Source organism: Strix uralensis, chromosome 9, assembly GCF_047716275.1.
Source record: "Strix uralensis isolate ZFMK-TIS-50842 chromosome 9, bStrUra1, whole genome shotgun sequence".
Lineage (NCBI taxonomy): Eukaryota > Metazoa > Chordata > Aves > Strigiformes > Strigidae > Strix > Strix uralensis.
In genome coordinates, this window is record NC_133980.1 from 1,061,690 (window position 1) to 1,088,488 (window position 26,799).

The 26,799-nt window shown below is 51.1% G+C and overlaps 1 protein-coding gene across 17 annotated transcripts in view; it reads left to right on the plus strand.

The window, feature by feature from the left end:
• Positions 1 to 26,799, plus strand: part of MBNL1 (muscleblind like splicing regulator 1) — a 104,074-nt gene that overhangs the window by 61,389 nt on the left and 15,886 nt on the right. For all 17 annotated transcript variants that reach the window (XM_074878343.1, XM_074878356.1, XM_074878352.1 and 14 more), the window contains 3 exons: positions 12,603 to 12,773; positions 18,527 to 18,727; positions 25,611 to 25,868. In XM_074878343.1, the coding sequence (XP_074734444.1) occupies positions 12,603 to 12,773; positions 18,527 to 18,727; positions 25,611 to 25,868 (630 nt within the window). The remainder of the gene's footprint in view (positions 1 to 12,602; positions 12,774 to 18,526; positions 18,728 to 25,610; positions 25,869 to 26,799) is intronic.

Here is a 26,799-nt window from a genome sequence, read left to right on the forward strand (position 1 = left end):
GTTGTTAAAAATACTTCCTGCTTTTCTTTGCTAACGTTTGGCAGCTGTTGCAGTCCAGGAGAAAACCTTATGGGGAGACAAATTCAAGCTGAACTGAAGGCTCTGGAAAGTTATTCCAATGATTTTTATCCTTTTATTGTTGCTATTCATTAAAAATGTGTTGTCTGTGAGAACTTCGTTAATGTCAGTGCTGACAGAAATCTCTGCTGGGCAGCGTGGGGCCGTGGCTGCTGGGTGCTGCTCACGATTTATTTCATCATCCGTGCTGCAAAACGTGTGTGTGTGTCCGGCACCTCCCGGGGGGCTGGGGGCAGCTGGAGGCTCTTCCCAAAAATCAGCAGGCAGAGGGCCGGGCACTGGTTTCTAAGTGTTGTGAAATGGCAAGGGAGAGATGAGGTACAGATTTTTTATTGCTTGTTATTTCAGTTATTGCTGAACTCCAGCAGTGACACCACCCTGGCTCCCACCGGTGCCGGTGACACCTCCTGGGGTGCTGGTACAGGGCAGTGACATGAGAGAGAGATGTGTGGTCTGGAATGTGCCGGTAGTTTGAAGAGGTTGGTTTCTGTAAGTGCTGAGGCAGTCATCCTGTTGTTTATTACTATTATTATTATTACTACTGTTACTATTACTATTATTAAATGGTGAAATGTAATCTAACTGGATACATAACACAGATGTAAAAACAAATGGAAGTTTGTAGGAATATAAATGAAGCAAAACTGCTGCAGTTATTAGGAAGGGGAGCAGGAGTGTGAGTGGCACCTTCCCATGGTTCCCCGCAGTTGTTTCTTTTTTCTGCTTGTGATTACCTTAAGCAATACAAAACTCATAATTTACTAATGTCGGTTATTTTGGCCGATGGGTTGCTGGGATGAGGAGGTAGCAGGGGGACGTTGTTTGCCCTGGCCAGCAGGGGGCTGGGGGTGTGGGTGGCTGCACCCCGCAAGCCTGGCTCGGTGTGGACGTGGCCCCTCTCCCGGTGTCACTCGGTGCTATGGCCGTGCCGCGCTCCTCAGCTTCGATGTTTGATAACGGGGATATCCTGCTCAGCACGTTTATTGTTGTTTAATAGAAATTCAGCAGTTGTTGATATTTATTCTCGTCGGCTGATGTTTAATCAACACCTTACCACATTTTCTGCTGCATTCCCTCTGCAAGCAGGGATTCTGCCGCGGGTGTCCGGTCTCTGCGTGGCCGTACCAACCCCGGAGGCTGCAGGAGGGGTTTACCTCGACAACTGCAACTCTGTGCTTGGTTGGGTTCTACCTTACTCATAACTTTCTTTAATTCTTTTGAGGGCTAGTATATAAATCTGGGGCTGGTGGCAGCCCGCTCAGCTCCACAGCCACTGGAAGCAGGAGGTGGGACCAGTGGGGAGGTGGAATTGGGCTGTCACTCAGCGGGACGTTTAGGGAGGATTTTCCAGACCAGAGAACTGTGCTTGGGCACATCGAAGCGTGACAGTGATAACTGGGGAACCAGGTAAGGGCTGAAGGGCAGCTCGAGCTGCTAATGAGGGGAGACATAAACCCTCACATCCATCACTGCTGGCCTCTGCGCCCGCAGTCCTCTGGCACTCCGCCTGTCACCGGGTCGCTCGCTGCACTCGAGGGGGAAATGGGTATTTCAAGGGGGAGCATTTGTGTCTCTCAATTCTCCATGGGTTCATCGTAGGCAGCCGGGCCAGCATGCTTGCTCGTGGGGAAGCCCAGTCACGATGGTGCTAGGAATGTGGTTATTCTGTGTAGAAACAAGAGCCTGCTGCATATTGCCGTGCTGTCATGTATTCTCATCTTATGCCTGAAAACCACTTACAAAAACAGAAATACACAGATGATTTTCCTCTTTTTTACTCCGGCACGAAGCATCGATTATCCTGTCTCAGTAGTTGCCCTTCTGTGGGTGCTCTGAAGCTGGTCGGCTCTCCTCCATTGTGCCAGTGCAGTGAGGAGCAGCAAAGGAGCATGCTGCTCGAGTGGCTCCGCAGCCAGCAAAACACAGCAACATCCCTCATTATCCCCTCGGAGCGACGTCGCCGCGGGGCAGGAGGTGCAGACCAACGAGGCTGCGGGCAGCTCCTGTTTTGATGAACTGGATCGGACTTTGGGCTGGAGCCCTGAGTGCCCCCATCCCTCTGCTTTCGGGATTGTCACTGGTTTGAAGTCAAGAGCCGGGTGTGCCAAGGGCCAGCCCTGCCAGGGCCTGCACAGGGATCAGGGGCTCTGGTGATGGGGCCAACGGCCGGGATTTTAACAAGTTTTGGAACAGCCTAATTGAAAAAAATAGAAATTTGGTTTTAAGGATGGATCCTCAGGATGGTTTGTGCAAAGTATTAAATCGGATTTTTCCATCCTGGGATGGATAAGTGCATACTTTTCACATAAAAGCCTGTGTGCTCGCTGGGACAGAGCACTGCTCACGGGTGTGATCTCCACCTCCCGCGGTAATCTGGTCCCTGCGTGACGCGGTTGTGTGCTCGCATGGCTCGTGAGCGGCTCACGACGAAGCTCACCTCATTCCCGTTCAGCGAGCGGCAGGTTTGGCTGGCTCAGCCTCTGGAGGAACCTCCGGGCTGCATCAGGGTGAAGGATGCCCACACCCTCTTGGACGGCCCTTGGGGAGTGAAAACCAAGCTCCTCACGCGTCTGGAGTGTGCAGTTTTGGACAAAAGAAATCAATCACAGCTGTTTCCCCCTGGAAAAAAACTGAGTTCATTTTCAGCTTTCACCTTAAGGAGAAAAAGCGTGTCTGCAGAGGGTGCGAGCACCAGCTCATGTGCCGCCATCGGCATCCTGTGCCACAGCCCAGGCCTGGTGAGGTCTGAGGGGTCTTCACGGGGCCAGTGTCCTCACCTCCTGCCTCGGAAGATGTGCATTTGCCAACAGCAGGCATCTGGTCGCACGTGAAAATTATTTGGGAGGTTCCGAGCCCGCGCCAACTCCTTGGCAGGCTGTCGGGGCCTGGCCATGGTGCAGGGACAGTCTGCCTGAGGGTTTGTTAGCAAGCATCGCTCCCGGCCGGTGGGTTTGGCAGTGAACCAGGTTACAGTGTTGGAGCAGCTCTGGGGAGAGGCACCTGCGGTCCCACAGCAACGGGGGGCAGTTGGCCCTGCGCCGGGGCAGCGTTGGAACTGGCAGAGGAGCCGAGGGGCAGCGACTCCTCCTCTGGTGTGTGCTGGGCTGGGTCTCCAAACGGGCCGTGCAGGGACGTCGGGCAGTGCCTCAGCGATGTGGTCCTGCCTCTGGATCGCTGCCCGGCGTCGGAGCCGTAAGCGTAGCTCTTGACTCACCAGGACTGCAGTTGGTATGCTTTGGGTCAGTAAAGTAGATCCAGTAACTCTTTTTGTTTAACATTTATAAAGTTTATCTGAATGTGTGCTTGGCAGGCCAGCTACTACAACAAAGTGTGTGCAAACAGTTTATTTTTAAAAAGCAAACCGTAGCTTACGTGTAGTTAAATGTTTTCCTGTAAAACACATGGGCATCAGTATAAATAGTTTTACCATTTACAGGCAATATTCAGATTTTACATAACAGTCATCTTCCTGCTTGGGTTTTAACACACCGCGCTCTCCGCTGTCGGAAGGAATTTATGCTCCCTCAAAGAGGGAGGTGTTTGCATGTTTGTTTTGGATCAAAAACATTTAATCTGTTACAGCTGTGCTGTTCAGCGTGGCTGCCGGTTTGCCAGCGCTGGCTCACGTGGGTGCCGGTGGGTCGGGGACCCGCAGCACAGGGGGACCAGCCGCACCGGGGCAGAGCCCCCCCGGCCAAGAGGAGACATTGGCGGAGCATCCTCAGCAGCGGCTGCGGTCCTTCCGTGTCGTGGCACCTTCGGAATACCCAAAAGTGGTTGGCTTAATTACATCAGTCATTAATAATTGTTAAATAGTAGCAGGGCAGTAAACGTTTGTGCGCAGGTGGGGTGTGCAGCACTCAGAGCAGTGTCTGTTGGCCACAGGAAGCTTTTTCTTTTGGTTTTAGGAGGAGGACAGTTAAATATTAGAGGGTTATAGGTCTGATCTTGAGAAACAGAGCTTGGTAACTCTGACAGCACAGAAATGCTGTGGTGAGTCCATCGTGATGTTGCAGGTGGTTCAGGACCGCGGTAGCTGCCGAGGGCCATCAGCAGCGATTGCAGCCTGCTTCTGCTTGACGCTTTTATGCGTAAAAGCCGGGTTCGTTGCATCCTCTGGTGTGTCTCGTTGGTATAACGGTAGCGATGACGACAGCAGTGCTGCATGCCGGATCACGTGTTTAACCATAATTTCACAAAACCACCTGAGGAAAAACTGTTTGCTCAAAACCCAGAGCAACTCCACTGGTATTTCTCTCACTTCAGTTTTATTTTGGAATAAGCAAGAGCAGAGTTTGGAGCAGAGTTTGGGCCGCAGTTTGCGTTTCCCTGTGGCACTGGAGGGTTGTTTTTACCTGTTGCTCACGAGGTGCCCCCGTACCCCCTCTGGTGAGGCGGGGGTCCGGCGCCAGCTGCGGCTCCTCACGCCCGTCCTGCCCACCCGCGGCCAGCCGGCACGAGCACCCCGCTTTCCTCTCCTGCATCTCAAGCCCTGTTGCTAAGCAACAGTTTTAAATTGGAGAATTAATTTGCCTCCAGGACATCCCGAGCAGCAACATATGCTAAAAATTTCAGTCGAAAGGTGGTTGCATCAGTCCTGTACTTAGGTTGTGTCGATAGGTGACAGTCCCTTCTTGTAAAGACTCTGTTAGCTAAGGGGGGCAGGGGGGAGGTGGCCGCTCTCCCGGCAGGGCAGTGCTGCGAGGATGCAGGTGAGTGTCTCGGCTCTCGGGTCGGGGCGAGCAAGCCCCCCAGGCTCCGTGGCCAGTGCTGTTCCCCCCCTCCCTGGGATGCAGAACCCTGCACTGCCCCTCGCGCTGTGCCAGCAGGACGCTGCGGCTCTGCCCACTGCGACAGGCGGCCGCAGGAAAGGGCAAGGGGGCTTATTCCAGGGACATTGGGGGAAGAGCCGGGGTTTATTCCAGTAACGTCTCCGCGCACAGCGAGTGGCACGTTGGTGTTCTTGGTTCTCCTCTGCCCCTGGACTTCTACAGTGATATTTTAACGGTTGTTGGGGGCTTGATGAAAAACAAGTAGCTTTCCCGTTTGCTTTCACGAGCAGTAGTTCTTGTATAAACACGCGCAGAGCGGTGTAGCAAGTGCTCAGTAACTGGGGTTGTGCTACTGCAGTGGTATAAAAATAGCATAAATAAACAGACCCAGCAGGCTGGCGCAGCTTAGTTTTAAGACTTTCCCAGACCAGCTGCATTTATGAAACTTGTCCGTACAGACGTATTTACTTCAGATCTGCGGAGGGTGGTCAGTGTTGCCTAATGCCAGCAGCATAAGAAAAGCTGGGTGTGGAGGCGGGCAGCCAGCCCTGCCTGAAGGAAGGGCTCAGTGCCGTAGCAGGGGTGAGCGGACACAGTGGCACACACCGGCTCACTGGGTCTGTTTGTTTTTTCTGGGTTTTTACCGCTGGAGAAGGATAACCTTAAACAACGACGGCAGGATGGCTGTGCTCAGTGTGCGCTCTCCAGTGTTTATCAAACGACAGCAGTAGTGTGATCTTCATTCGGTCCATGTCCATTCAAAATTCTGCGTTTCTACCTCGGCTGTGCCCAGTCTGATGTTTGCTGATGCTCCTACAGCAACTCTTCTGCCAAGGGGGCCCCTCTCCAAGACTGCAGGCACCCCAGAACTACCAGTCTGCTCACTGGTGACACTGCAGATGGAAATGCAGACGCGGTGTCACCTCTCTGCCCTCTCCCGCTGTGCAAGCAGGGTCCCCCCATGGCTGCGCGCCCCGTTGCAGCCCAGGACCCGTCTGGATGCCTGAGGGGGTACAGACGGCAGTTATATGTTCCGTTACTGGGAATGGTGTCCCTGTGGAAATGGTCCAGCTTTGGGAGCCTCAGCCTGAGACTCAGGGGTACTGGAGGTGGACGTGGTGGGCTCCCCAGGGCTCCTCCTGGGACAGAGGGGTTCATGTCGGGCATCGCAGTGGGTCAGGCCACAGAGGGGTGGTCGGGACCCTCCCTGCCTTCCTGCACCCCGTGAGGGGCTGGCATGGAACGCCTCCCCTTGCCTGCTCGCAGAGTTTCTGAGGACGGGGCGTCTCGGCTCTGGCAGTGCCCATGCGCGGAGGCCGCTCCGAGATCCCGCAGGGCCCTCGCCTAGGTGGGCTCCTGGCAGGTTGTGCCTGGAGGAGTAATGACCTTGCGAGAACAGTTTGCTAATTAGACGTTATTTATTGCATCACCAGGCTGTGCTTTCCAGGAAGGTTTTAGGCTGGAGCCAAGTCTACCAGGGTGATGATTTTGCTGCTCTTCCTTTGTGGGACAGATTAGAGTGTTGGAAAGTGATTATTTGGAATTTGAATTGGTTTAAAGTTTATGCAGATACTGAAAGCCGTGGATGTTTGCAAGTTCTTAAAACAGCTTTGAAGGCCTCATAGCAACTACTTCAAGTCAGGGACCAGCTTTTTAGACCTTGGACCCAAGTGCGGTGGGGCTGAGGGTTTGCACCTGGAGATGCCGGCGTGACGGGTGCAGGAGCTGGACCCGATGCCACCCTGAGCTCATCACAGCAGATGGTGTTCTTGGGTGAAGGCAACTTGGGTGTCGTTAATCTGGCCTTCGGAAGAGCATTTGCAGGGCACGGAGGGTTTTGGCTGGGGCAGTGGTGAGCGTGGGGGCTGTTGCAGCACCCCAGGGCTGCCGGTGGATCACGCTTCTCTGCTGGGCAGCGGCACGGCTGCATGGAGGGCTCTGCAGCAGACTAAGCTCAAATTATCTTCTTGTTAATTAGTTATCGACATCTGCTGGTATTTCCATTAAATATTCCCTCAAGGAAAACGTAAAAATTGTTAGTACCCGTATTACCTAAGCTGTAACTGCAGCGGATGAAGGAGTTTGCAATCTCAGAAGTGAATCCCAAGAACACTTTTTCATTATTAAACATACAATCAGGGTATTTTCTGGAAGGCAATTATTTTCAGAGAGCAAGAATTGCTGTTGTATTTCTAACATTTAGTGTGGGATATGAAAAACAGGGTGTGCTTCACAGAAAAATGGTGGTGTAGAGAAGATGATGGTAGTGACCTCACAGAAATGGATTCATTTCTTGCTCATCTGTGTGAAGTTTTAAATATCTAGGTGTAACATTGAAATCCAACATGTTTGTCAGATGATCCCAGTTTTGTAGAATACTTACGGCTGTTATTTTCAGAATGCAGAATTTTTTGGGGTTTTTTTTCCAAGACAGGATTGACTGGGGTTTCTTTTTTGCCTGAGTTTTGCGTGTTTCCTCTTCCACAATCCTGCACATATTCATGTGGTGTGTGGGTCATAACAAAAACTCGAGATTAGCAATAACCAATTTTTTAAGGTATGTTTTGGCATCTATTTTTTATTTCTTAGAAGCTGTGCACGGGTCCAAAAGACATGTTTGATGGCCTCCACGTAGCATCCCGGTGTCCCTGGCCCTCCGGGGTCGCCCACCCCACGCCAGCTCCTCACGCAGCGTGGCAGCTCCTGCTCTTCGGCAGTTGCCATCTTTACAGCTGCTCCCGGTTTGGCTTTTTATTTTTTTTCACTTCCCTGGCTGCCACGGTTTTGGCCAGGATGCCAGCCCAGCCTTCCCGGAGCATTGCTGGGTGCCGGTGCCGCTTGGCAGTGCCAGCACAGCCAGCAACGAGTCTGCCCATGCCCTGGGAGCGCAGGACCCGGCCCTGAGCAGTGGGGAGCGAGTGGCAGACGGGGACCCCGGGGTGTTTTTGGGTGGAGGTGCAGCATGTGCCAGCCCTGGGGTGCTGAAGCTGCAGCAGCTCAGCATGGCACACAGGCATGGGAAGGGCTCTCGGAGACGCTGCTGGGAAGGAAGAACGGTGCAGAAGGCAAGGCACAGGTAGATTAGCTTGCAAACAAATGTCTTTTGGCGCTGCCCTTGCCAGCCCTCGCCGTTCCGTGATGTTTGCACGGCGTTTAGATCAGGCAGGTACTCAGAGGTGGGCCTGACCCAGCAGGCAGTGGGGATGGACAGATGGACAGAGCCCCCAGGGTGATGCTGGGCCTGAGGCCCCCCTAGTTTGGCATGTGCTTGCCATGCACTCAGATCAGTGACCTGTAGATATTTCACAGGGGCACGGGAAGTGCTGGGGGGCGAGCAGGAGGTGTTATGGGCAGGGATGGCACCCTCACTGCCCCTGCCCTGACAGGGGCCAGACCCACACCTTGCACTGGGGGGGTGTGGGGGCACCTCCTGGGACCCCACACAGGTCCCTGGGTGGGCGAGTGCCACCGGCTCCTCTGTCCCAGTCCCCACTGCCCACTTTTGCCAGGACTAGACAGCTTAAAATACTGCAGATGTCATGCTGCCCTGATTGAATGATGGTCAGGCTGGCTGCTCCCTTCAGCCTGGGCGCTCTGCCTGAGCGTTGTTGATACGATGGCTGGAGAAAAACATCATGTGAGAGCAGCCCGCGCCTCCTCCCGCTCCGGCATTCCTGCTGGGAGGAGGCTGAGGCACCCGCCTGCCCCTGGCTCTGCAGGCACGTTCGCGAGCCGGGCACACGTGAGGCTCACGGCAGCGCGTCCTCGGCGACACTGCTCCAGGGCTGTGGTACCCCGAGGGTGCTGGTTAGTGGCAGCGGGGACACGGGTGGGGAGCATGTCCATGCCTGGCTGAAGAGCGCACCTGAGGAGCCTCAGGAGCATTTTTAATAAGTTTTAGCAGGATTCTGGTAAAACCCTACCAGCATGCTGGTACAACATTTTGGGATGCTGCCAGTGTGCTCAGTTTCCACTTCTCTGAATTTACTTCCCTATAGTATTCATTCTTTTATGATTGCAAAACCAGCAAAGGGTTCAGAAGAGGTTCAGAGAGATGAAAATCTGCCTTAAACTTTGTTGGCTGAAGTTACCAGATTCTAGCGAAAAGGTAATTAAGCAGCTCGTTGCTCGCAGTGTAAAGAAGATGAATGCAGTCCATGTTCTTGGTTGAGACTTTTGACAGGGTTCTCAGCCTTCGGTTTCCAACTCCTGGATGCTCTGTGGACCATTTCTGAAAGTCCATGGAATATTAGAAAGACAAGAAACCCTGTTCCCAAGCAGAGAAGTCTGCATTTCTTTTGGAAAATTTGCTAGATTCTGAAAATTCAAAAAGGTTGGAAGTTAAATGCTGCACTAGACTCCAAAACAACATACAAACATGATTTAGACTTTTTGATAGCAGGTGATGATAACTAAGCATAAGCACAGTTTACCTGGGGATGTGGTATATTCTTGCAGTCTTTAACTCAGAGTAAATTGTCTGTCTTAAAGATCAGCTGCTAAGCAAATGGAAATGATGGCCTTGATGGGGAAGCAGTGGAGGGGGCTCCTTGTTTCCCAGGAGCCCCAGGACATCGCCTTAGATCACTGGAGTGGTTTCTTCTGGCCTTGAAGCATTTGCGTATGTGAAGTACGTTAAGTGCTCGGGACGTGCAACACGTACTGCCAGACTTTGGATCCGGTCTGGAGCAGCCTAAACCCCACCACTGAAATAAGGACATAGAGTTTAATCTGCCTTTTGGAATCAGGTTTGTTAATTGCTCCTCTCTGATTCCAGCAACACATGTTGTAGTTTCACGTTACTCATTTAGCAGTAATTAAGTCTGACTTTTACACTCTGCTAATGTAAGATATCATCTTCCAGGCAGCTAGTAAATGTGTCATTTTGCCCTGTGTTACTTAGTGGTAGCAACAATTAACATGAGTTTTAGTATCAAGAGAAAAATTGCCATAAATAAAGCTGTTGGGAAGCACTTGCCTTTTACCTGCCAGGTCATGTAACTGTGAAATGCTTTGGGGGGGTGGGGGGTGCTGAAATGAGCTTCGTTTATTTGTGCAAAATGGCTTAAACGCTGAACTGTGTTGTCAGTACGGCATTACCGGAGAGAGCTGCGGGTCGGTTAGTGCCTGCCCCGAGCGGAGGCCGGCTGGGAGAGCTCCCACCTGGATCCGGCCAGCCCAGCCCCTGCTGCTGGGTGCTGGCGTGGGTCCCCCCGGACACAGCCGGGTGCAGCCGCCCCCGGCGGTGCTGGAGGTGGAGCAGCAACCAGCACATGCATAGGTAAATGTATAGATACAGATATATATGCTCACATGTCTATGTGTATATACACACACATACAAAAACACTGTCTCAGTAGCACAGTGACTAAAATTCACGTGCCATAAACACCCATTCCTGTTGCCACCACCAATTTGTCTTTTTTATGAATCGTTAATGTTTGTTACTGAGGTATCCTAATCCTTATTTGCAGTAGGAAACTCCATTCCCCTGTAAAAATATTTTCTCAAGCTGCATGTGTTTTTTCCCCCCATCTTATCTGTAGTATAGTTGTGCTTTTGGCTTTTGTGCATTCTCTGGCCCTGTCTTGATTGCTTTCCAACATTCAGAGCTGTGTTACTGGGGAGATTCGCTCACAAGCGGCTTCAGCGTTCCCTTCCATGTGTCCGCTCTCCCGAGGACAGCCCGTAGCACCCCCCAGTCCACGGGGCTGCAGAGGGGGAAGGCAGAGGGCTGAGGGGAGCCCCCCAGCTCCTGCCACGGCCGAGAAGGCCAACAGCTGCAGCCCCAGGGCCAGCAAGGCGGCAGCGAGCACGGCTCGGCCGGGGGGTCCGTTCCTCTGTGCCTTCCCGCTGGGGCTGGCGGTGGTCGCTGGGCTCGGCTGCATTGTCTGCGTCGTGGTAGATCGTGTGACGGAAGATGCGATCCAGTCAAGGAAGCGTGCTCGGGGATTATGAACGGGGGCTCGGGAAGTTGAACTTTCTTTGCTGTTCGTTGCAGTAGCCGTCTTCATACCCATAGGGCTTTCTGTGGTCTTGGTGTGTAGCCTAAAGAGACCCACAAAACTTGGCGTGTTTTTCTGTGTGTCAGGTCTATCTCCTGCACAAGGATCGCTCGGATGTCAGTTGAATAACAATGAAAATGAATTTTAAGAACTTCGGACTGCCAGCGGGAGAGATGGGTTGGGAGGAAGACACCAGCAAACCGTTTATCCCAGCCTTAAGGGGAGACCAAAGTCATCACACAAATTAGACTTCTGGCAGATCTTATAACAAGAATACATTTTAAACTTCTGAGCAAAATTGCAGTATAAGGTCAAACTATTGAATTAACGTTTCCTGATAAAAAGGGTTTCTTACATAAATTAAGGCTGTCTTTTGCCTTGTCACTGTTCCTGTTTGGATTTATTTCAAAGATGAATGAGTAAAGGAAAAAAAATGTAATTTAAGGAATCTGTTTTTTCCCAGACAAGGATTCAATTATTCTTTTTAGTTGTTTGGTTTTTTTTTTTTTTTTTTTTATTGTTACCATCACTTTAGTGAAAGTATGGGCTCCAGTGTTACAATTTTAAAGAGCAATTAGTGTGACAAGCTTCCACATTAATGAATTTGCATTTTCTGAAGCCTCCTGGCATGCGAATCGCAGCTCATGAGAAGAGGGGGCTCTCCTTCTCAACCTCCCTCTGCCGCACAACGTGTCTGGGCGGCCGCACAGGCAGCACCCGTTGCTCTGGCTGGGCCTCGTGTTCTAGAGGTTTTTACAGTGGGGGCACAGCTGGGGGGACCTGGGGCTAGTTTTCAGAAGTGACCACCGTGCCCAGCTGCCTGTGGTCCTGGGACCCCGCTCCCATCTGGGACCCCACGGGTAGGGGCACCCAGAGCAAGAGGCCGTGCTGAGGGGATGCACCAAGAGGGTTGTCGTACGTGCGAAGCTGATTCACTTGGTCACAGGGAGGTGCAGTGGGGGTTGGATCTAGAATTGTTATACGTAGAATTACTTTTTATTCTTTCTTGCTGTGGATGGTTGTCAAATTGATGAATGTCCTTTCATCCAAATAAAATTAGTGCATGAAATTTGTTGTTTACCACATCTGAATTCAATAAAAAATTCAGTAACGAGTCAATCCTGATTTTCTTGTTTGCTTTGTGCAACTACAACAAAAATGTATCATATGTGAGAGGTTTTCTTCAAAGAGGCTGTACTCCAGGTCTAGTGAAAGCGCAGAATTGCTGGTGCTGTTTTCCTGGTGTTAACAGTACTTGGGCCACACGTCTTGCTGTGCATTCAGCGCTGCGTGTGCCACTGAGCCTTCAGCATTTTCCGGGTAGCCCTTGAGCCTTTGTAGGCTCACCCTGGAGCCGGACCACGTTCCTTTCGCCAGCTTTTGGGCTCTGCAGCTTCCCGGAGGCAGGTCTGGGCCGTGCCGAGTCCCTGTGGGCGCAGCTTCCCCTGAGCAAAAACGTGTGTCCAGAGAGGATGGGCACGCTGGGCTTTGGAAACAACTGGTGTAAGCTCGCCTCCAGCAAACTTTTAAAAGAAAGAGTGGGTTTTAGAGTTGTACTGCAGAAATACATAGTTTAGAAAAGCAAAGCAAGCAGCTGATACAGCTTGCCAGGTTGCCCTGGTCAGTATGATGGCCTGGAGGAGCAGCTGGGGGGGTTCCTCCTAGGTCTGTTTGTTTTAGCCAGTGATGCGAGGAACGAGGAGACGCCTGTAGCTTCTAACCCAGTTGTGCCGATTCTCTTCTTCAGGGTCGATGTTCAAGGGAAAACTGCAAATACCTTCACCCGCCACCGCACTTAAAAACGCAGCTGGAGATAAATGGACGCAATAACCTGATTCAGCAGAAGAATATGGCCATGCTGGCCCAGCAGATGCAGCTCGCCAACGCCATGATGCCCGGTGCCCCCTTACAGCCTGTGGTACGTGCGCTTCTGGGCTTCGCTCAGTGAGTACAGGGAGTTGGGCTTGGAGGAGGTTAGCAGGCGTGCTTACACGCTGGAAAAGCCCCTAAACGTCGCTAACTGCTGGAGAAATCAAACACGATCAATGCTGGTCTGTATGTCTTCGTACTGCTTCATGCTCCCTTGCCTGCAGTAATACTGCTAATTTAATTAATTTGGTTAATCTTTTGTTAATGTAATTCATTTTTTGCAACTTATTTCTTAAAATTAAGAAAGGGAATGACCTCTTTTACCATCTGATTTTCATAAATAGACATTTCCTTTACAATTTCTTGCGCTCTAGGAAGTTCCTGGGTTTGAGAAGATTCCCATTGGATGTTTCCCGTTCACTCGGGGGAAGCTTCCCAGGGATTTACTTGCGGGAATTGGACTTTGGTTTTCATAGCACATCATCAGGCAGAGCAGAAAGCTTGCCCTGGGTGATGTATGGCTCCTGTCAGCCAGACCTGCACGATCCACAGCTCGGGCTTGGCAGGAAGCAGTACAGATAATCACACTTTCTGCAGAAAGCCAAGGGGTGGGGGAAGGAGAATCTGTCAGAACCTCTCATCTGGTCGCAGTGAAGTGTCATCATATGTTACATCATACCAGTTTCTCTTGTACCGTAGTAAGTAAGCGCAGTGCCGCGTTCCACGAAGTCGAATGCCATGGCTGAGTTTCTTGCTCCACAGGAATCCCTCGTTTCGGCAAACGTAACGGGGATTGGCATCAACCCACCATGCACATACGCATTTGGGAGCTGAACACCCTGTGCCAGATCCAGAGAGGTCAGCTGAGCTGACCTATGGATAAATTTGGCCCAGAACCCTTTTGATATAAATTTCTAGCTCAGACATTAGAGGGTACTGATTAATGTATGAGCGAGACTGGCGCTGATTAATGTATGAGCACGGCTGATACATTCTGCATAAAAAGGCAAACAATGCTCTCTGGCTGAAGCTCTCTCTTTCAATGGGTAAAATGGCAGAAAAGGAGAACATAAGTTGAAAAATATATATAAAATAAATATATCTGCATTAGCACTTCTCTGACAGTTCTTTTACTCCTTTCTTGCTGGCACGGGTAGAATTTAGGGAGTTTAATTTACCTCTAGATGTCTTCCATTAGGAATCCTATATTCACTGTTAGATGAGTTCTTCAGCTTTTATTTCAGAAAACATAGTGACAATTAATAGTCCTGAAAATATAGCTGAATCCTTAGGAAAAGTCATCTCAGCAGAAAGGACTCTCATGCTTGGGCCGAATGGTTGTTTGGCTCCACCTTTTGTGGGTCTACAGAATACCAGTAAATATTTTGTAGCTTATTTGATTCAGTTAATACAACTGTTTCTCTCCCACAGAGCTTTATGCCTCGGCTGTTTCAAGAAAAAGTATGTGGGGGAGAAAAGCAGAAAACGTTGTGGTCGGATTGTCACAGTAAATTGACTTTAGTGCCTGTTAGCACAGCAAGATACCGCACTTTGTTTTCTCCCTTTTGATTGGCTTTTCTTTAAATAAAATCCCCCGTGGCACCGAGGCAAGGCGAAGAGCTGAGGCAGCGGCAGTGCCAGCCTCGGGGGGCCCGGAGCTGCACCCCACAGCCTGCTCCCTGCTCCCTCCCGCGGCCGCAGCTCTCGGATGGCTCTTAGATCCCAAACAAAACTAAGGGTCTGTACAGCCAGGCGGCTCAAAAGCAGGCAGGATTTTACGTGCTGTAACTCCAGAGCAACCTTGGAAGGATTTTTCAGTTTTAGCAGCTCAAAACAGACGTGTGCACAGGCCACAATTTTGTTTTTATTTCCTGATTTGAGTACAGTGGTACAGCATTAGTGCCAGCAAATTCATATTTGGGACTATGAGAAAGCTGAAATCAAAATGCAGCCAACAGCAAGAACCATTGCTTAAAATATTCTTCCCTGTTAACCTGTGTGTCTGTTTCATGAATTGTAGCCAAATATGCGCTCTCGGGTTTATACAAGGCAGTGTGTAGGCACACACCAACATTTGGGTAAACGTGACAAAAAACACTAATGCAGTCCTTTGGATTAACGTTCCTTTTTAATATAAAGAGAGGCTAGTGTGAGGGTAACATTTAAATCAAATTTAAATTCTCCTTTATGCTACACTCCCACTGTCCCTAACGAGCAAAATTTAAGTCATTGTATTCTGAAGTGCAGCACAAACCTCCTGCCCGTGCCTGGGTAATTTCTGCGTACATCGCTTGAGTTCAAACATCACAGACAGTGTATTTTCAGGATTCAGTTCCATTCAATACGAGGATTCATAGCAGGGCCCAGTGGCTGTCTCAGCAATAGTGTTTCCAAATGGATGTCATCCTACTAATTTGGCCTTAAAATTACTTTATTTTTTAGCCCAGTTGAAATGGATGTTATCTCAGGGTGTTCTAGCAAGTGATTTTTATCATCTCATCTAGCGAGGCTTCAGTCATTTTGTTTTGTTTTACAAAAATCAATACCCTATGCTTTAATAAAAGTAAGTGAACTAACTTAATGAGAGACTCTAATTTAGTAAGCAAAGCAGTAGGATCCTTTCGCTCATATTTCTGTTTGATAAATATTTTAATTATCTTAGTTGCAAGTAATGGACTTTTCCCATCTTCCCTTTTTAGTCCACTCTTCTATCTGTCTTTAGCTGGCACTTGATTTCAGACTTGATTTCAGACAGTGAGCAGGGACTGCGTGTCCTGCTGCCTGCAAGCGCTGAGATCCTGAGGAAGAGCTCAGCCTGCTCGGGTCAGCTCTGCCCTCCTCACTTCTAAACCGGTGGGGGGGAGTTGGGCTCAGCTAGACTACAGCTTGTTTGGCATCAGCTGGTACTAGGGCATCAGTGAGTGATGCTGTGCTGCTTCGCAATAGCAATGTCAGACCCTGGATTTGCCTTTTCCAGGTCACATTTTGTGTGAAAAGCACTAATTAGAAGCAGGAAGCTGTAGATGCAAGACCAGAAGAGCAGAGATGGATGGTGAAGGTGACTGGAGACTGGGAGGCCGTTCCTCGGAAGCACGGGGAGCCCCGAGGCTGCTGCGCTGCGCAGGCCTGAACCGTGGGGCCATTAGTGGGGTGTGCCGTGCCACAGAGGGGATCTGCTGGGCGCTGCGGGTACAAACCTGCAGCAGAACGAGGCCCCAGACCTTCCTGCGGGGTGTTTGTCATTCAGGAGCAGCTGCGGGTCCCCCGTGGATGCGGTACCCGCCTGCGCTTTCCTCAGTGTCCAGGTGCTGGGTTGATGACTGGGAAAAGATGTGTTCAATGAGTCCAGCTCCTGCCCTGTGGGCAGCTGATATTTCAGGGCTGGAGCGCTGGCAGAGAGCCCATCTGTCTGTCTGTCCCGAGAGGAGCTGTGGCTCCGCTGCGTTGCAGAGGCCAGTTTCCGAAGGTGCCCCTGTGCCTCCTTGCCAGTCGATGGAGCCCGTTAGGGAGCAGTGCCCCGGAGAGGCAGACCCGCGGAGATCAGACCTGCGGCTCAGGGTCACGTTGCTGGTGCACAGGCATTGTTAGAGCAGAATTATTCAGTGGAGGAGACAATGTAGATTAGGGGACATCTGGCAGCATGGAGCTGCGTCCAGGGCTGTGTCCTCCTTCACCGCTGTTCTCTCTGCTGATCTACAGGAGCTGTGTTTTTCTTTTTTTAGCTGTTCTGCATGAGGCACAGCATGGTAGGGCCCGAACTGCAAGGCCAGTCAGTAGTTGTATGGTTTGTTTGTGGCAATAGAGAAATATTTCCTCTGCTTCTAGAGACGGGAAGTGAAAGCTCGCTGGAAAACAAGTGAGCAGTGAACAGCAGAGAGGAGCCCAGCAGCTCGGGCTGACCTGTCCCTCGTCCTGTGTGTCATCGAGGTCCCAGTTCTGACCAGTTTGCAGTTACAGGGGAGCCCAGGCTGAGCCTGGGCTGATGCTCACAGGTGGCAGGGCTGTGCTTGGGGTGACCCTTGGGGCAGAGCCTGCTCCTGCCCAAGCCTTGGAGCAGTGCTGAGATGGCTGGAGACAGTCCCTGTGAGCCCCAGGCTCTGCTGCGTGTCCTCCGAGGCCTCTGCGCTGCCAGGAATCTTTTTGGGGTGCAGGAGTGTTGGGGTTTGTGCCCTGGCAGCCTCCTGCTCCTGCTGTGTGCTGCCCAGGAGCACAGCTCAGAGCCCGGGCTAATACCACTGCAGGGCAGGTTTTTATCTCCTCATTTACATGTGTACAGCACATCGGCTTTCAGAATAGTATGAAGTGGCTTTGACAAAATGTGCTATTATTTTGCAGGGATCTAAAGGCCTCAGGATATTTATATTAGTACAAAATGATCTCAGTAGAAAATAAATGGGGTAGTCTTTTATTTACTGTACAGTGAGTATATTGGGCTGAAATCAAACATTGCTATCTCTTAAGTTACACACTAACAGACTGGTTTGTAGTTTCATTTTTAATGTTCTTTATTACATAGCTGATAACACAGTAATGAAAAGTGCAGTTAATTAATACTGTATTTAAGAGTAATATTTTATTTCCTGTAAAATTTTCTTGGTCTTCATTCACATGGATGAAGAACCAGAGATGTTAAAGAAATTACTCCCATTTACACAACTTTCAGTCTTTTTTTCTTCAGTAATCTCTGCGTGTGTTTTTGTCCAGTGTTTCAAATGGACTTGTTCCTCACTTCCAAACGGTTCAGTCATTTCCTCAGGAATACAAATACATGTGGTGTTATATGCTGTCTGGCTTAAATAGATATGAAACAGAGAAAAAGAGTTGTGTTAACTCTGTAGTTGTTTTTCCCTCTAAAAAATAGTTTGGAAGAAAAATCTGAATGCCTTGAGCAGCTACTTTATTTAGATACTAAAGATAAACACTCCAGACTAAATTTTATTTGGCAATTACACTGGTAGCGCAGTGCCTTTGCATTCAGTGGGGCAAAAGAGTTATTTAATCTTTACTGCAGTGTAACAGCTCCACATTTGGTCTTACAACATTATTTGGTCTTCTACATCCAATTATCTTCACACCATGTGATAGCCCACAAGGGCATCTGACTCTTTCTTTTTTTAAAACAAGCAAACAAACAAAATAGTATTTGCATGCTCACTCTCTCTCTTTCTCTGGCTCAATGTTTTAGTCTAAACAAAGCATATCCTTGATGCAGTGTATTTCTTTCTGAATATCTGCACGGACAGCCTGTTTAATTTTGTAAAAATAAATGATTATGGTTGTCTGGTTTTGTTCCTGTGTTAATCCCCTGTAATTTCTGAACCCATGCTGGCTGTCATCGGGGTCAGAAAGGTGTTTATCTGTGTCTGAAGTTGAGTGTGGTTTGACGGTCTGCTGGGGCTCTCGTCCAGGTGCCTTTTTCCCCGAGAGTGGGTGTTCAGACACATTTTGGATGTGCCCCCCGCCTCAAGACCTCAGATTTTCTCCTGTGGCCGTGAGGTTATGATGGCGTTGCTCAGGGGCGGATCAGATGAGAGTTTGCTCCAAGAGCTGCGGTGGCACAGGGAAAGCTGGAGCAGGAGGACCAGGGGGGCTGGCGGGCGATGCCTGCCCTCGTGGACTCGCTCGTGTGTGACGTTTGCGCGGGTGTTCTTCGTGTTCCACAGACACGACAAATGCTTCTTTCCTGCTAGTAACAGAAACTCACTGCTGTCGTGCTTCAAGACAACAGCCAAAAAGTTATTATGCTGACGACATAGCAAGTATAAATATTTAGAGTGTCGTTCTTCTTTTCTCTGATTGCAGCCGATGTTTTCTGTTGCACCGAGCTTAGCCACCAATGCATCAGCTGCCTTCAACCCCTACCTGGGGCCTGTCTCCCCAGGCCTGGTCCCAGCAGAGATCCTGCCCACCGCCCCGATGCTGGTGACAGGGAACCCCGGTGTCCCAGTTCCTGCTGCTGCCGCCGCCGCTGCCCAGAAGCTGATGAGGACAGACAGGCTGGAGGTAGGAGCCGATATGTGTAACTTAGTCTCGTGAGTTGTATTATTTATTATGTCTCCTAGATATAAAATATTTTTCTTGAGAAAGAAAATCAGGTTTCACTTCAGCTGATAGAGTCGTATCTTGGTGACCGGTAAGGACGAGTGATCATACAGTAAGTTAATGCTTGGGGTTCTGTTGCTGACAATCCGTTGCAGAAAGAAACAGAAATATGGAGCCCTTTTAGGAACAACCGTGGCAGCAGCAAGAGCGCCTCGAAACTGTGTCGGTGTGTGCCCAGAGGCTGTTGGCTGAGGGGTGCGTGGGCAGCGGGAGCGGGTGCAGGGGCAGGGGTTGGGCTGCCTGGGTGGGAGCTGGCGCTCAGCCTCTCTTACTGTTGCTGTGCACAGATGGTGCCGGCGCTCCCGCGCCTGGCTTATCAGCCTCGCTACAACCCTGACAAGTGTTGGTGCTCTCGAGCTGGTAACTCTCCCTTGCCCTGAATCTTTCTTATCTGAAAGGCCTGACAGTGTTTTCGGCACCTTATCGGCGCTGCGGCAACGTGGGCGGTGAGCCACTGACGTGACGTGCTGCAGGCTGCTGCGCGCTTGGAGCGCGGCTTGTGAGCTCGGCCTGCGAGCGGGTGTTCGCAGCCCCGGTCAGGTCTGGTGGTTAAAAGGTGGTGATGGGAGAGGCTGAGCAGGCAGGGTGATCCGCCGTCACCCCGTTTGCCTGTTGGACACGGCGGTGTGTTGGCTCTCCCTGCGGTGCGGTGCTGCTCTCCCCATCCGGCGCCACGCAGCAGCTTTGCTGGGCGGTGGAGGGAGCTGAGCTGTGCCGTGGCCCCGGGCTGGCGGCCTCAGCCCTCCTGCTCGGCCCTCAGCCCCCAGCCCCGCGGCTGGCGCTCAGCGGGAGCATCCCTGTGGCGTTGGGGATCCCGGTGCTGCGACATCTCTGCGTGGGGACAGCGTGCGAGGGGTGGATGGGTGGTTCTGCTCTCGGGTATGGTCCCCAGCCTCAGGGAGCGCAGCGGGAGGAGCAAGAAGGATCCCTCGTTTTAAAACGCAGCCAGTTGTAATTGTAATGCTTTTCTTTCTGCCCACACATCTGGGGATTAATTCACCTTACAAGGAAAATTAATTCCGTTTTCCCAGTTGTATCTCTGGCTGACGAGCTGCTGCTCGCAAGGCTGCGGGCTGGGAGGAGTGTGGAGGGTCATCTGGCAGCGAGCATTTCCCGCTGCCGCTGTCACTATTCTCAGAGCTCACGTCACCACAGGTTCCCCTTCTGCGGGATCGCATCATTTCCCTTTTTAGACATGTTTTCTCTGAGGAGAGCGTTCCCCAAAGCACGGTCAGGTTACAGGAGAGGCAGCCACACCGAGCTGAGAGCTGGCGCACGGGTGGCTGCTTGGAATCACCAAGGGATGTTTTTCCTCTGAGGACTCTTATTTTATGATGGATACCTGCCAGAGGTGGATTAAAACCAAAATTCAATCAGATAAATTCATAAACAAGTCACGCTAGATTCGGAAGCAGTACTGAGAGGAGGATGCTGGTGGCAGGGAGCAGCGCCGAGGTCGTCTGCTGTGTTTGTGCTTCCACCTGCGTAGCGGCCGTGGCGGAGGGGACGCAGGGGCTCAGAACCTTTCTCTTGCTAAGGGGGAGCGGGGCACACCCGAAGGCCCCGAGCACCCGCTCTGCCCATGGCCAGGGAAACACGGGAGCCCCGGGGGGGCCGCGTGGGGGCACCTCTTGACGTGCTGCCTCCAGGGCAGAGCTTGTGTTGGCCAAAGCACACGGGGAGCTCATGAAATCTGGGACTTAAGCGCGCAGGGTTTGGTCCTCCAGACGCCTGCGTTCTCTTTACATAGCTATTTAGAGAAGTGATACGCTGCTGAGCCACCCTCCTCTGCGTGAGAGGGAGTTGTGAGAGTGTTACTCACACAAAACACCCAGGGGCACAGTCTGCAGTAAAAAACATTTTTATCAATTAGGAAAAGCCATCAAAAAACATCTGAAATCAGTAAAATTTTGAAAAAAGGCCGAGTGGTTTTGCTTTGAACTTGTATGGAAAGGAAGATGATGGCCAAGTTGGAAACCCCTGAAAACAAGCGCTGAGACTCCGAGGAGTGCCTCTCCCGTCCCCTTTCCTGGTGAACTGGCTCGGCATGGGATCCCCCCGGAGCAGGGAATGCTGGCGGTGCCGGGCCCCCCTCCCAGCTGGGGCAGGACACGTGCTTCTCAGCTGTGCGCTCGCCCCAGCTCGTCAGCACCCAGCACCTTTCTGCTGTAACTGCTTTTATCCGGGTGGGCTCTGCTCCCGGGAGGTGTCCTGGTCCTCCTTGTCCCTTCTCGTCCTTGTCCCAGCCCTGCCTCCCTGCAGAGCCCTTCCCTTGGCTCTGCTCTGACCGTCGTGACACGTAGATCCACCTTCTTCTACCCTTTAAGCTGTTTAAGTTTTGGTTTTTATTTTGACAGGGATCAGGAGCACATCCAGGTTGACCCACCGACTGCAATTCCACACTGCGCTGCTGTCTTACAAAATTACTATCTGTTGGGGGAAGGGGGTGGCTTTTCCTCCTCCTTTTTTCCTTTCAGCAAATGCGGTTTAAATAGTGAAATATGTAGGTGAGAAGATAATTTGCTATTTGCTACTTTCCAGCATATTGGTCGTTTAATCTGGAGTATCCAAATTTACTATACAAGTACCAAATAAGCACATAATTTTTATGAACACCAAACCATCTGAATGTACTTTATAGATTACAGAAATGCAGAACTGATTTGAAAGATTTTACATGATCTGGTTGTTGCCTCTCAGAGAAGGCAGCGTGTGTCTACCTGCTCTTTAAGTGAGCTTGTTGCTGTTGGTATTGTCATTTGTTATGACATGATTAGAGAGCTTTATAAGGCTTAGCTCGCTCTCCCTTGGAATGAACTGTCCTTGAGAAAAATAACCACTGTGATGTTAGCGTCTAATCTTGGAATATGATTTGTTCTGCTTAGAATTTTAAATACTTACTTTCAAGAATGATGTACTCTGGCATTAATTAAGTTAGCACACATGTTCTGGGGTACTGTTCCACAACTAAAAGCTCTTGATACATACACCTGGGATTTTAAGGAAAGCGGTTAAACAACACAGGTCTGTCAGGCAGTGTGCCTGGCCTTCTGAATTAATATGAATATTTGTAAGATCAGGTCGGTAGCAGTAAGATTGATTTTGTATGTATTTGGACCGTGGCGCCTGTACAGACAGCACACAGGTGTTTGGGTGTCCAGCGTGTTCAGCCACTTCTGGAAGGAACCTAGATCTGAGGGTGGAAACTTCAGGGGTTGGGGCTTTTCTTAGAGCTTTCCTCCCGCTCCTCTCCTGCCAGAAATGTCTTGAACAAAAGTGTGGCTCTTCCAGTGAACTAGAAGAGAAGCAAGGACAACAGGGAAGTGAGAGAGAGAGGAGTTGCCTAACCGTTTTATTTAAAACTCATGTGTTTCGGTTTGAATGCCATCAGTTTCTGTTAGAAGCATTCAAGAGTCAAGAATGACCACAACCAAGCGGCTGTTTCCTGCCTGTTTCATATATACCATTTTTTTCCAGAAAGAAGCAGTTTAGAAGTTCTTGGAGATTTTCAGGTCTTGGTAATCAGGAAATCTGACCAATTGGTTCCATTTCTTTAAACTTTCAGAAGTTACTGGATAACAATATGCCCATTTTGATAAATTCTCTTCGATGCAGAGAAGGAGACCAGAGGAGTGACCTGCTTGTGGCAGGGCAGGGATCTCGGCTCTACTCTCCGTGTCCCTCCAGCCACACCTCAACAGGTTTGGGGTGAGCAGCGTGGCACCACTGCCGTAGCCGAGGTGATGCGGCAGTTGTCTCCCCCCTGGGTGGGCAGCTGGAATCCCAGCAGGGCGATCAGAATGAACTCAGCCCAAAGTTAGAACAAGTTAAGGGAACTGCAGGGAATCAGTAATGTTGCAGCACTAACTCAGTGTTTTTGCAGACAGGCTAGGGGCGTACAGGTGCCTCTCTTGTTTATGTTTCTTAACATGCTGAGTTGAAAATTATGATACTAATTACAGGGCTATTAATAAATAACTAAACAACAGCTCTCCAGATCTGAAAGACCAGACAACATACCATGCTTCTGTGCCTCTCTTCACTCAAGCAGAGGAATGATATATTGCTGTGTGCCCGTGGCAAAAAATAACACCATTTTCAATGCTTGCTTTTAAATAAACAAGAATTGGAAACGTTCTTGACTGCCGTCACAGTGGTTGAAAAGCCATTGCTGGTCACACTGATTAAAAGGACTAGCAGCACTATGGTTTGTGTCTGACTGCTGTGAAGCATCGGTCAGAGATCTCCTGAGGAGCACTGAGAGCCATTCATTGCCTTATCTCAGCTACTGCGTGACAGCGTGGGGAAAATTTGCTCTGGACATGCCAAAGATTATCTCTATCTGCCTAAGTATTTCAGTTTTCTGGTCATTCTTCTTTGGTTTTTAACTATGATAAAATCAGCTTATCTGTGGATGCGTCTTCTCTCTCTCTCTCTGTACATAGATACTTTATATATACACTTATATATGAATTGGTATATATCATCTTTGTGTTATTAATGCAGTAGTTCTTGCCTATGTGTGGAGTGGATCACCAACACAAGACAAAGAGCAAAGACAGTCAACTGACATTAGTTGCATCCTTTTCTTTATCTTCAGAGGAAGAGACTTCAGTTTACATCTAGACTGCAAACAAATAATCTAAGGAAATTATCTGGTTTTGTCTCTTTGGGAGGCCTGTGTTTGGGTAGAAGACACTGGTTGGTGACCCAGAAAGTATTCCTGGACGATGCAGGAGGGCAAGTGGTGATGCAGGTGCTGGGGCTGTGCAGCCCAGCAGTGCTTCGGAGCAGCAGTGATGTGCCAGCTCTGTTTGGGGTACGCTTAGAGTGAGGGCAGAGAGAGCGGGGTCTCATGTGAGCAGGGATGGAGCTAGCACGCAGTGCACACCAGAAGAAGACTTGGCGTTTTTGATGGCTTAAACAGGTGCCACCTCCTTCCCCAGTCACTGCCTGCATCACGCTAGCTGGCAGAGTGGTCTGTGTAGTGATAGGACAAGGGGTCATGGTTTTAAACTGAAAAAGGGCAGATTTGGCTTAGCTATAAGGAAGAAATTCTCCCCTGTGAGGGGGGTGAGGCCCTGGCACAGGTTGCCCAGAGAAGCTGTGGCTGCCCCCTCCCTGGAAGGGTTCAAGGCCAGCTTGGACGGGGCTTTGGGCAACCTGGGCTACTGGAAGGTGGCCCTGCCCGGGGAAGGGGGTTGGGACTGGATGGACTTTAAGATCTCTTCCAGCCCAAACCAGTCTGTGATTCTGTGATTCACTTCACACCCGAATTCTGCCGTGACACAAGCGCACAACACACCAGCCTCCCGCTCCTCCTGAGCCCCCCACCGTGGGATCAAATCTGGGGGGCAGCCTCCCTGACCCCAAAGCCCAGGCCTGGGGAGGCAGCTCCCCTCCAAGCGCTGCCCAGCAGTCCCCTGCCCCCTGCTCTCTTCCCAGGCCCTGCTGCCCCTGTAAAACCTGGGAGCCCAACTGCTATTGGAGAGGCACCTCCAGTTCTGGAGGCACCAAGCTGTGAGCGGTGGGGTCGCGGGGATGAGCGAGGGCAATGGAGGTGCCTGAACTGCCTCATTTGGCTCTGCTGCAAATACATACCCGGAGCCCTTGTCACCGCATGGAAAAAGACTATAAATAGGGTCATGCTGGAACGACCCTGGACAAATGGGTGTTTCCTGTGAACGGGTTCACAAATGGCATTGCTCTTGTCCTTCGGGGATGTGATTTGAGAAGCCTTAGATGATGGGCAGCTGGTACTTGAAGCAGCACAGGGGTTAAAAAGCAGCTAGAGCTCTAGCATGGATGGAAACCAAATAACAACCAAATTTGGTTTGTTGCAGGCATCGGAGCCAAGGTCCTTGAGGAAATACTGGTGATCCAAGCTCATGGGCACCCACCTTTAAAAGGAAATTCCATCTACTAAAGTGGTTTTATTTTTATACAAACTTGGTTGCTTTTGTCCCGTTCTGTTTCCTATAGCCTTTAGAAGACAAAAATGACAAACACCGCTTTTGTTTGCGGTTTGTGAAGAGCTGACCCTGAAAAAAACACACGTTGGTTTTTTTTAAATAGAGGCTTTGAGAGGAGGGAGCCGGTGTTTGCTGCACCGGTGATGAAGTGCCCCCCAGCCCAGCAGCTGCTTTGTGCCATTTCTGATTCCCTCAGCTTCCTCAGGCTGCTTTGTGACGGTGGGACGGTGACCAACCGCTCTGGCTGTCAGGGGCCACCGTCTGCTGCTGCGCAGGGCCATCCGCGGGTTTTGGGTTGCCCTCTCGTGGCAGGCGCCTGGATCGTGGGGGCCAGCACAGCGCCACACACCCCGTGGGTGCAGCTCACTGCCCGGGGTGCCTGGCCAGGGGGTGGCCATGCACCCCTCCTCCCCGCACCTCCGGCTGCTCCCCGGAGTTAATGCGTCGAGCGTCAGGGCACGGCCAGAGCACGGTGGAGCGACCGCGTCCCAGCGCCGTGGTGCTTGCGGTGATCTCGGAGACTTTCTTCACAAAACGGAAAAAGCCCTGTGGGTGGCTAGGCCAAAATAAAACCGGCTGTGTGCTTGGCTCTTGATCCTGGTGGGGTTTGGATGCTCTTTGACATCAGAAGTGGCTTTTGAGAAGCCGGGTCCCTGCTGCCAGGTTTCTGAGCCCCCTGTCCCCCCATGCCTGGGGCCGGGCACCCTCCTCCCGGCGCTCTCACGGGCTTCCAGAAATGCTGACTCGCTCTGAGCTGTGCCTGCCACACCCATCACCCAAACTAAGCACCTTTCTTTGTCCCGGTGTCGCAGGTATGTCGAGAGTACCAGCGTGGCAACTGCAACCGGGGAGAGAACGACTGCCGGTTCGCCCACCCCGCCGACAGCGCCATGATTGACACCAATGACAACACGGTCACTGTCTGCATGGATTACATCAAAGGGAGATGCTCACGGGAAAAGTGCAAATATTTTCACCCTCCCGCACACCTGCAAGCCAAGATCAAGGCTGCCCAGTACCAGGTTAACCAAGCTGCAGCTGCCCAGGCAGCAGCGACTGCAGCTGCCATGGTGAGTTTGGGAAACGCCTCTGGAATAGATGTTGGTTAGAGGCAGTAATTGATGCGGGAGCTGTTCTCGCTGGAGGGGGGTGTGTGTGCTCGGGGACCCCAGTCACTACACGGTGCAATGAGCTTTCTCAGCATGTGGTGCCAGATTTGCTCTTAAGTAGTCTCAGACCGTTAAGGTGTTTGACTAATTTTGCCTGCTGATGTACAGAGTAGCTATATGTACATATATGTGTGCCTATGTGTGTGCGTGTCGGTACGTGTGTGTGCATATATGTATATATAGTTTATTGTGTGTTCGTGTGTGGGTAGATGTGTATCTATCTAGTTGCACAGATAGATAAACCCGTATTTCAGTTCCCATTAAGTCCATGTTTGTAGAGACTTAGTCTGAAGTCGATCTTACTGTGTTCATGCTACTCGTAGCCCAGCTCCCCGTCCCCGCCCGAGGGCAGGCGCTCGAGCAAACCTCGCAGCGGTTTTGATCTGGAACTCCTCAGGGCCTGGTTTCCGAGCCAGGAGGGGGCTGTGGTGGCAGATCGTCCTCCCGCCGCAGAGCCCCGCGGGGGTGCAGGGAGCGGAGCGCGGCGGGGACGCGGCGGTGCGAGGCGGGAGCTGCGGGCTCCTGGAGGCCGGCGCGGGGCATCAAGCCGGCGGCCGGTGACGGGAAGCCCCGCGTCCGCTCCTGCCAGGCCGCCAGCGCCCCACGCCTCCTGCGGGAAAGGGGGGGCCGAGGCAGGAGGGGGCCGCCCTGCCCTGCCCTGCCCTCCCTGGGGCCGCCCGCCGGCCCCCCGTGCATGCCTAGTCTTGTTACCGTTGTACACGGCATCCGGTGATTTGTTTTTATTTGTTTTTTCTCACCTACCCAAATGCACTGCTGCCCCCATGATGCACCTCTGCTTGCTGTTTATGTTAATGCGCTTGACCCCACTGGC